Here is an 11,095-nt window from a genome sequence, read left to right as displayed (position 1 = left end):
AGTTTTTGTAAAGTAGCCTCTCCAAGATTCCCGAGGCACTTTTTTTCACATTTGAAATTTGGTAGTTAGTTTCACTTTTTTTTATTAATAACTTTAGGTTTCTATGTCACTACTTTATTTTTCAAGTTAAACTAAAACAAAAAAATAAATAAATCAGGGGTGAACATTTGCCTATGTGCCAGGCATTCTTAGACGCTTTACATGTTTTGTTTCATTTACTCCTCGCCACAGTCTACGTGGTATATGTCATCATTCCTATTTCATAGAGAATAAAACTGAGAGGCTGCGAACAATTACTATTTGCAGGGCATAGCTATGTTCGCAACGCCCGAAGGTTCCTCAAGCACTCATTGTCATTATTATCTTTGTGTCACCAGCTCCTCGTAGTCTCTGGGACATTTTCAGTTCTAAATAAATTTAGTTAAGTGATGTGCTCAACTTCACAGAATGATGTCGGTGAGGATGAAGCAAGGGTGTCCGCCTAAATCTAAGAGGCTGAGGCACAAATACAATTTGAAGAGTTAACTTGAGCCAAAGTGAGGACAGCTGCCCACCAGACTCAGACCCAGGTAGCCCTGGATGTGAGCTCCACCTGGACTTGGGTACAAGCAAGTTTTTAAAAGCAAAAAAAAGGGACCAGGAGTAGGCTCTTAACAAAGTTGTCATGAATTCTCATGGCTTACGGAAGTAACATTGATTAGCAATTGGCTATACATTGTTAAGCTATAGGGGTGGGTTACAGTGTCCCGTGCAGCATTGTTAGGTTAATTTATAGCTATTCATGGCAATAGCAAGCAATTCTGAGAGATGAATTGCTCCCCCTCAAGGACGGGAAGTAGGACAATTGCTGTCTCATTTTAATGTCCCTCTGGGCCTGCTAATGTAAAGGACTGGCATTCCTCAGATAAAAGTTTTCTTCTCTCCAGAGAAATACTCAGGTCAAAGCTAAGTGCTGTGAGAGTTTGAGGGCACTATGTTCCAAACCCTTGACTCTTCTTAACTTATTTAACTCTACAAAAATATCCTGTGAGTTAGCTGCACTAGAATCACCTTCATGTCGCAGATGAGGAAAGTGAAGCACAGAGAGGTTAATTAACATCCCGGGGATGCCGATCCTCTCTTTCCCTCAACCCACAAGTCATTGACCTCGCGCCACACCAACGCGCCTCACCTCGCCAGGATTAAAGATGGCGCCGCTGGTCCGGCGTTATGACGCGGCCGGGCGTCCGCCGGAAGTGCGCGGAGGAGTTCCGGGGTACGGGTGGCCGCCTGGCATCTGGTATCCCGAGCTTCGCGAGTTGAGTGTTGCTATTTCGCGGTGGAGTCACCGCACGGTTTCAGGGATCATGGTGTTCTACTTCACCAGCAGCAGCGGTGAGTGGGCGCCGCGCCCTCCCGGGTCCTTGCTAGACAGCGGGCTCCGAAGCCGGGATCTCCGGGCCGCCGTTGCGCGTGACTCTCGTCCTAAAGCCCCTCATTGGCAGTGAGTGCCTCTTCCCGCGCCCTCTCTGTTCCCCGCGCGTCAGTTCCACCCAGAAGCTGTGTCGTCCTCGGCGTTCCCTCGTCAGGGCCGGGGGGGCGCGCAGGGCAACGTCTCTGATGTGTTTGCATCTGCAAGTTCTGGTCCCCAATTGGAAAGACCTCCTATCGCCCTGGAACTGGGCAGACTTTGTGGGCCCCTTCACACCACCCCCATCCTAACTCCCCCGTTTGGGGTGCACCCTGGTTATGATCTCCTTTGAGAATGGAGACACCTGCCAATAACTCTTACGGAAAGTGCGCCTTACTCTCTAGGAAGTGGCTACTCACTGGGCAGTTGATGTCCCAGATACTGAAAAATGACATGATAATGCTTCTGATTTGTGTTTGCAGGAAATGCTATATCTCAATTTTGTTTCTCTGCTCATGTTATTTCCCTTGCCTAAAATCAGCTCCCTCTGTGAGGACACCTCTGGCCCGTCTTTTCCAAGATGCCTTTCCTGACTTAGCTCCCACCCCAAGGTCGCTTAGGTATTCCTGTTCTGGGACCCACTTAACATTCCAAGTATACCTTTAGCATTGCACTTACATCACGGTGCCTGCCTGAGCTAGAGCGTAAGCCCCCTGAGGGCATGAACGGGATCTCTTTACAGTAGTCTCCACTTATTCTCCCTTTCACTTTCTGTGGTCACATCATTACAAGAAGGGTGAGTACAGTACAATAAGGTACTTTGAGAGAGAGCACATTGACATAACTTATTACAGTATATTGTTATAATTGTTTTATTGTTAATCTCGTGCCTAATTTATAAATTAAACTTTATCATAAGTATGTGTAGGGAAAAAACAGTACAGGCATGTGTCACTTAAGGACAGGAATATGTTCTGAGAAATGCATCACTGGTTGATTTCGTCCTTGTTGCAACATCATAGACTGCACTTACACAAACGTAGATGGTACAGCTACTACACACCTAGGCTGTATGGTGCGGCCTATTGCTCCTAGGCTACAAACCTGTACAGCATGTTATTGTACTGAATGCTGTAGAAAACTGTAACACAATGGTAAGTATTTGTGTATTTAAACATATATTAGGTGATGTGTCGTGCTGTCACATTACCTAGTATGTTACAGCGGCTATGAGGTCACTAGGTAATAGGGATTTTTCAGCTCCATGGGACCACCATGGTACGTATGGTACATTGTTGACCAAAGTGACACATCAGAATATGAAAATATATATATATATATATATATATAGAGAGAGAGAGAGAGAGAGTTCAGTTTCAGTACTATCTGCAGTTTCAGGCAACCGCTGGGGGGGGTCTTGGAACATATCTCCCTGTGGGTAAGGGGGGGACTACTGTACTTATTTCTGTAACATAGTGTCTGGCTAATAATAGTTCTCAATAAATGCTTGTTGAATAAATGAATGATATTTTTTTACTTACTCATAGCACTGTCTATTTTATTACTACTCTCTATGCTTGCTGATTAAAGGTGAGATTTAAGTGAAGCTAGTTCCACATTGTTTGTGTGTGTTCGAATAGGGCAGTACTTTATCTTTAGAGGTGAGAAGACCCCTGCTCTTCCTCCTTCATCACACTGCCACATCTCATTATTTTTCTCAGTAGCTTAGGCTTCCACAGTGTGCCGTAAACTATTTCTCTGCCTCTGTAGATTTGGTTTGTTTTACCCATAATATTAAAATTACTAGAAACAAAATTCAAAACTAGCCTGAAAAATTGCATACCCTTATAGGCCTCTGAGCATTTTCATCCTTGATAACTCAGGCACCTCTTTGTAGCTTCTCCACTTGTGAGAGTCGTCCCCAACAATAGATATCCATACAAGCCCAAGAATGGGAAAAAATTACAGGCAGGGTATATAGGTACTAAATGTATTTTATGCTAGCTGCTCTATTCCCCTTAAAGCTATTCTGAATTCTTTAATTGCTAGTCATACATAGAACAGAATCTTTCAGCAGATTTGTGGATCCCATGACTTACATTGTAATGTCAGAGCTGCTTCTTGTTGGAAACATATCTGGCCTCTAAGTCTAATGAAACTGCACTTGTGTAGCAGATGTTTTAAAATTGCTAAGTTTATGGAAAAATCATAACTTAAACAATAAAATAGCAGTAAAATTTTACATATTGGCAGTACAGAAAAAAACTTGAACATATAGAATCTTTAGGAGATGAATTTGTGTGGATAGCCAAGTTTTCAACCAACTCATAGTTTACTGCATAAAAACTTTTAAAAAATGGGAAGAAAATCTCCATAGAAAGGGTTTCTACCTTTCCTTTTGTTTTAAGATTAGTATTTCTGAATAAAATTTGTTCCATTTTAATTCTTTCATGCTTTCTCATAAGGGAATAATTGAACATTAGTCTCACATATTACCAGTGTCAAATTCAATACCATCTGATTTATGGATACCTACACTTGGCTCATTAAATCTACTTGTACTTTTAGTATCTGTTAACTTTTCCTTTTTTAACATGGAAAGGAGCTTAATTCAGATTTCTTGCTCAGCAGTCATTTTCCTTTTTAATTTTGATATAATTTCAGTTTTTCCAAAAAATTGCAAGAATAGTAAAAGATTTCCTGTATGTTTCTCCCAGATTCCTCAGTTTCTAACATTTTGCCACATTTGCCTTATCTCTTTCCTTCTCCCTTTCTCTTTTTTCTTTCCTTATTGTCCTCTGTCACACTTTTCCTGAACTATTTGTTAGAAAGTTGCAATTATTAACCCCTAAATGCTTCAGTTTTATTTCCTCAAATCAAGGGCATTCTCTTCTCAAAAGACATTCTTCATTATCAAAATTAGGAAATTAACATTGCAGCAATACTATTATCTAATCAACAGACTTTATTCAGTTTTCATCAGTGTCCCAATGTATTTTATAACAAAAAAATTTACAAATCATTGTTGAGTTTAGTTATTACTCGTTAGCCTCCTCTAATCTGGAGCAGTTGCTCAGTCTGTGTCTTTCATAACATTGTTAGTTGAATTATTTTGTAGAATGCCTCTCAGATTAGGTTTGTTATGGTCATTTTCTTAATCACCTCATTTATTTGGTCAACTATCAAAACATTTCTCTCTTATTCTCTTGGCTGTACAGAGACAACTTTATTTTATTTCTGTTATTTTAAAAATTTTGTTCTGGTTACACAAGCCATCTGCATGTTTTGTAGCAAGCTACCCAAGGTAACTATTAGCAAATATATATCCTAACATACATATAAACGTGTGTGTATATACCATTATATAGTCATTTATTTTTTATAAATTGAATCTTTCCGTATATAGGTACACAAAACTGTTCTGCTACTGAATTTCTTCACTTATCCTTTCTTTTTAATGGGTACATAGTATTTTGTTTATGGATGTTCTATAATATGTTTAACCAGGCTATTAATTGGTGTTCAGTCTGTAAAAGGATCTTTGCTTGGTGGAGTATTTTGGTAGAATGTACTCCTTGTGGTGACATTAAAGGATTAAAAGGGTGTACCCTTGAAATAGTGCCAGGCCATGCAGAGAAAATCTGAAACACTTTAGTTTGATTCCCACCCTTTTGCCCTTTGTTACATACTATGCTAAGGCCCGATCAAGCTAATGTAATGCTCAGTTATAGACAAGCATTTTTGTCAACTAATCAATGCCAACATTCCCTACTTTCAAGTTATTTCTCTCAACCACCTACAAGTAATTGTGGACGGTAGTCATAACTGCCAGCAGAAGGAATTATAAATTTATAATTTAAGAAGCGTCTCGTTACTGCAAGTACAGGAAACCTCCAATGTAGGGATTTATTTATGAGATGCTGCTCCCTGGCCTTTGGGGGTCCACTTACTCATGTGTGCTCTGGAGCAACAGCCAACACTGTCCAGCCCAAGCCTGCACTTATCAGTACTTATGCATCAGTATTTATTTAAGTACTTACTATCTATCTCAGGCTTTGTAGCACAAGGTCCAGCAACTATTAATTCAGGAGTTTAGATCCAACTGGGGTCAAATAAGTTTTGGTAGACTGGCTTGGAAACCCAGTACTCAGCTATAATTTCAGTAGGAAACTTTTTAATTCCAGATCACAAGGCCCAAGTTAAAACACTACCTCAGTAAAGCAAATCTCTTGTTCCTATGATAAGCCACACCCAGAAGATTCCATTTGATTTAGAATAGTTCCTAACCCTGACTTCGTATTAAAATCACTTGGAAGTCTTTTAAAAACACCAGTGCTCACCCTTGCCCCACCAGAGGTTTGGATTTAGTTGATCGTAGGTGGAGCTGGGGTGTAGTTAGAGGATTCTACTGTATAAGCAGGTTTCAGAGTCACTGATTCAGAAGTTTGAGAGCCATACTTCCACTGAATGGGATAGGGAGCCCCTTACAACCTGCAGCACACCTGGAATATAACTAATATTGGCTAAATAAAATTAGGCAAAATAAAACTTGGGTAAGCATAGGAACCTGTTTTTAAATGGTTGAGATGTAGTAAGGTTTTTTGTTTTTAATGCCTGAAGAATGCAAAAGTATAGGACTGAACTAGAGATTGCCTTTGAACTATATCCTTGAGAAGGTAGGAAAGTAGCCATTTATAAGGATTGGTAAATTTTTTCTGTTAGGGCCAGATAGTATTTTAGGCTTTGTGAGCCACATACAGTCTCTATAGCTTATTCTTCTTTGTTTGTTTGTTTGTTTTCAATCCTTTAAAAATGTAAAAAGTATTCTGACCTGAAGAGCTATCCAAAAACAGGTGGTGGGCTGGATTTGGCCTGCTGGTCATAGTTTGCTGACCCCTGATCTAAGGATTGTCACTAGTTTTTCCCATGAAACAGTTTTGTTGTGATGACATTTATCTAATTGTTGTTTATTTTTGTTTTGTCACAGTTAATTCATCTGCTTACACTATTTACATGGGAAAGGATAAATATGAAAGTAAGTTTTCAAAAGCATTTGATTTTGAAATTTCCAGCAGGTAAGTGTTGTCTCCTGCTCCCCAACCCCTAAAGTTTGTTGGATATGAGTTTTCAACTATTTGGGTAGGTTAGCTTTTCAGAAACAGGTCACACCCATTATAAGGAACTCCGAAGGATTAATTTCCTTTGAATTTAGTTATATCAAATAATGTTTGAACTAATTGGTCCATCTGCTGATTACAAACTTTACAAAGAGTTTTGTAGCATTTGATTTAGAGTAATGTGAATCAGAGGTTAACCTGTGCTAATTTATTAGATCAAATGAAAATCCTCTGTGGTTTGGATTTTGAAGAGATCATTTTTTTGTGTTTTTTTAAACCATTTTTTAAATTATTGGAAACATCTTTTGGTTTGAGGCTGAAGATGTTCTTTTTGAGTCAAGAAATGTTTTCTCAGACTTTGACCACTTTCCTCAGTGTGAAATACATTATATTTTGACGTACACATTCATATAACCAGAACAAAAGTTTATATAAATTACCCATACTATTTGCTATAGAGGGTAAAAAAAAGAAAAGTACAGCCAGGCATAGTGGCTCATGCCTATAATTCCAGCACTTTGGGAGGCTGAGGCAGGAGGATCGCTTGAGGCCAGGAGTTCCAGACCATCTGGGCAACATACCGAGACCCTCATCTCTATAGAAAATTTAAAAATTAGTCTGGTATGGTAGCACATGGCTGTAACCTCAGTTATTTGGGAGGTTGAGGCAGGAGGATCGCTTGAGCCCAGGAGTTCAAGGCTGCAGTGAGCTATGATTGCACCGTTGTACTCCAGCCTGGGTGACAGGGCGAGACCCTGTCTCTAAAATAATAAAATAAAAAAGTATGGGCAATATACTCCACCTCCTGAGACAATTATTAATACTTTTCACTCTTTTAGCTATCTCTTCTGGTTTTTATGTCCATATGTGATAGAATTTCAGGTGATTTTAATTTTCTTTTTATACTTCTGGTATTTGTTTTTGTTTTTAATTTTCTACAATTTTCAAATCATGGGTTATTTTTTTCTTGAAGTAAAATGCAATCCATTGTCTTAAAGTTTCAGCAAAAGTTATAAGACAAACTAAGGCTTAGAGAACAATTTAAAAAAAAGTTTCATCAAAACCATTTTAACATTTAAGTATTTATTACAGTGAATCGGTTTTCTAAAACAGCATCTGACTTCTCAGCAGCTCTGACTTGTCAGTGTTTTATCATCATCAAATAGAAATATCTTTGAGCTTTAGATTAGAGGTATTAAAAAATTATGAAGTTTATATTTAATTGTGAAAATTATTTTTATTTTTCTGTACTTTCAAGCATCAAGGACTTTCTGAATTACTCTCCTCACCATTAAGGGAGAGAAAAAATTATGGAAGGGATTGGTATTTCTCCCCTTCTTAATTTATTATAAACCCTGGCGTATCTTCATTTGACAGTTTTTCTTATCTTTATTCTCTTATCTCTCATTGTAGATGAAGATCTGATAAAGTATGGCTGGCCTGAAGATATTTGGTAAGTAACAATTTTGGTTCTGCTTTCTGTGTATCATCATTTACTTTTCTGGACTTGGCCAACCACCTGACTGCTACGATTTAAACTAGAACTTGCGATTTGTCTTTTTGTTTATGGGTGTCCAGTGGTAAACAGCCGACTGCCAGTTCCGTTCATTTATAATTACCCTGTAAACTGGGAACGATGTTTTGGGGTTTGCTCACAAGCCTGAGAGCAGGCATTCAGTAAAGGATAACAGGAGTTAAGCAGGGAGAGGAAGATGAGAAGGACAAGAGGAACTAGTAGTCATAATTTAAATTTTGAGTAAGCATTTTGGGAGGTTTAGGAAGTTTGTTTTTGTTTTTTAAGGAAACTTGCTCAAGATAGTTTGTTCATAGAGCTGGATTCTTTAAACATTTCAACCAAAGCCCCATACTTTCATCCATTCCCCCTGCCCTTTGTAGAGGTGTACCTACCTTGTACCTACCTGAAATTGGTGTGAAGCTGGTGTATGTCAGCAGTGGTATTCCTCTGTGTGTTTCGGTTCAAGTAAAAGTTGGAATGGGAGAAGTTAGTCTCACTTGAGCTTGGTTACCAGTGTGGTATTTCCCTAAGATTCTGAAAGAAGATAATGAGATGTAATATTTAGATTTGCAAAAAACACAGATTTTTCTGGGTGGAAAATGCCCAGCTAAAGGTGATAATTATTACAAATCTCTCATATGAGAATGCAGATGAGTAAATGAACCACTTGGAGAAACATAAATAGGATGTTATATCCATTTCAGGCTATCAGTAATGATTAGGAATAAAACCTAGAGTCATCATAAACTATTTGCCAAAATGCCTATATTTTTCTGTATCCAAAGTGAATAGCAAAGATATTTAACCTCTTTAAAATGGGCACTTAATTTCTATATGGAATCATACTGTCTACATCTTGTACTAGATGTGAGCGTGTGACCATTTCACTTCTAAAAAATTCATGAATGCCAAGAAAATGTCTAGAGAAATAATAATGGGATGTAATGGTGACTCTTTAAGGTTTTACTGAACATTCTTCTGTCTGGAAAGAAAAGGACTAAGGAAGCAGTATGACTAAAGTTAACAGAATCACAAAGTGACAGTCATGTGTTACCTTGTCTGTTGTTTGATGCTAGGTTTTGGGGGCATCTCTGGGTATTAGAAAGACAGAAGGCCAATTTCGTTTGGTGAATAGTAAACATGAAAAATCTAATATCCCACAAGGTTGCATAGATTTTAAAATATTTAATTAATTAAATTGGTAGATGCTGGAGCCCTAATGAAAGGAAGATTTACAATGTTGGGGTGAAGGGCACTCTAAATGTTTTTAGGGCAATGTCAAAAGAGGCAGTGTTCACCCCCGATATGCATATTAGCGTCACTGTCAGAATATAGGGCTGGATGAATTGTTGGGCTGGCCAGTTTAATGATGTGTTCTGCTTAGTGTGTACAACTCTTCCAACTCTGTCTGTACTTAACATTCTCTTTGGGTTGTCATACGGTTGCTTGAAACTCTGGATGTCCCAAACAAAACCCTCATCTTTTCCTGCAAACTGTGGTCTTGCAAGTCTCCTGGGCTTGCAACATTGGAGTCTCACTGTCTTCTTTCATTCCCTTCTCTTCTCACCTGAAATTCCTTTTGATGTTTTCCTCTAAGTCCTATGCTTCAGTCAGGGACCAACCAAATCTCAGGACTTCCATGAAGCCTTTGGTCAGTTTTTTATCACTTGAAAATCACTTTTAGCTCTACTCATCTGGGCACTTAATCATACACAGCTGCATAACTTTCAATGTTCACCTTACCACTTAGGTTGGTAGTGAGCCCTTTGGTGATGGTGACTGTGTTCTATACTCCCTCTGGTGCTTCGCATGTGGTCGGCCCTGAGTGAACACCTTTTGGCATGGAGTGCTTTAAATGCCAGTGGCTTGAGGAGATGGATGTCTTGTACCTCTTGCTAAAAGTGGTTTTCATTCTTTGTAGGTTTCATGTGGACAAACTCTCTTCGGCTCATGTATACCTTCGATTACATAAGGTAACTGAATTTAAACATTGGATTCATGACCTTTTCTCCTGATGAACATCTTATCTTCTTCCTTTTTCTGCAATTAAATTGCTTAAAGGTATAAATATATGTGAACCTCTAAAAGTTAGCAAATGAAGAGCTCTCTTCTCCTGACCCAGAAAATCACTATGGAAAATTCTGGGTGATTCCTGAGACTTAGAAGGGGCATAGTACATATTTCCCGGCTGGAAGCACTAGCCTTGTCCTGCCACTTCAGGTGTGCTGTCACCTCTGCTTTCTTTCCCTTTCAGATGTTGGACTTTCTGTCTTCTCCAGTGGACATCATCTGGGGTTCCTTTTTCTCAGGCTCCTGCCTCCCTGAGGGCAGATGTTCCCAGTTAGGGGCTTCTTTGGGAAGTGTAAAGCAGCATAATAGTATGAATAATAAAGGAGAAAAGATTAAATGTCCACTAGTAATACAATAACACTGTTTTTCCAATCTGCCTGTATTTGGGTTTTATATAGTTGAATCACAGGGCATGTATGCTTGTTATGTGTATTGCTTTTTTTAGTAAACTTTTTACTTCGGAATAATTTTAGATTTACAGAAAAGTTGCATAGATAGTACAGAGTTCTCATACACCCTTCACCTCGTTTTCCCCGTTGTTAACATCTTACGTTACCATGGTGGATTTGTCAAAACTAAGCAACTAACCTTGGCACGTTATTAACTAGACTCTGGACTTTATTTGATCTCACTAGTTTTCCCATTAGTGTCCTCTTTCCATTGCAGGATCCAGTCTAGGGTACCCTGTTACATTTAGTTGTCATGTCTGCCCAGTCTCCTCTGGTCTGTGACAGTTTTTCATTCTTTCCCTGTTTTTCATGACCTTGACAGTTTGAGAAGTAGTGCTCAGGTATTTTGTAAAATGTCACTCAATTTGGGTTTATCTGATCTTTTTCTCATGACTAGACTGGAGTTATGGGTTTTGGAGGAAGAATATCACAGAGCTGAAGTGCCCTCATCCCATTGTATTAGGAGGTCCATGATTGACACGACCCATCACTGCAGATGGGAACCTGGAGTGCTTGGCCAGGGTAGCGTTTGCCAGGTTTCTCCATTGCCTAC

General features: G+C 39.0%; 1 protein-coding gene across 1 annotated transcript in view; it reads left to right on the top strand.

The window, feature by feature from the left end:
• Positions 1-1,235: 1,235 nt before the first annotated feature.
• Positions 1,236-11,095, top strand: part of CCDC25 (coiled-coil domain containing 25) — a 27,491-nt gene continuing 17,631 nt past the window's right edge. Inside the window, exons 1-4 of the mRNA XM_045535267.1 lie at positions 1,236-1,374; positions 6,378-6,425; positions 7,921-7,960; positions 9,945-9,996. Coding sequence (XP_045391223.1) covers positions 1,347-1,374; positions 6,378-6,425; positions 7,921-7,960; positions 9,945-9,996 — 168 coding nt within the window. The 5' untranslated portion in view covers positions 1,236-1,346. The remainder of the gene's footprint in view (positions 1,375-6,377; positions 6,426-7,920; positions 7,961-9,944; positions 9,997-11,095) is intronic.

This window comes from Lemur catta, chromosome 22, assembly GCF_020740605.2.
Source record: "Lemur catta isolate mLemCat1 chromosome 22, mLemCat1.pri, whole genome shotgun sequence".
In the NCBI taxonomy this organism is placed as follows: domain Eukaryota; kingdom Metazoa; phylum Chordata; class Mammalia; order Primates; family Lemuridae; genus Lemur; species Lemur catta.
This window is presented reverse-complemented; position numbering and strand designations above follow the sequence as displayed.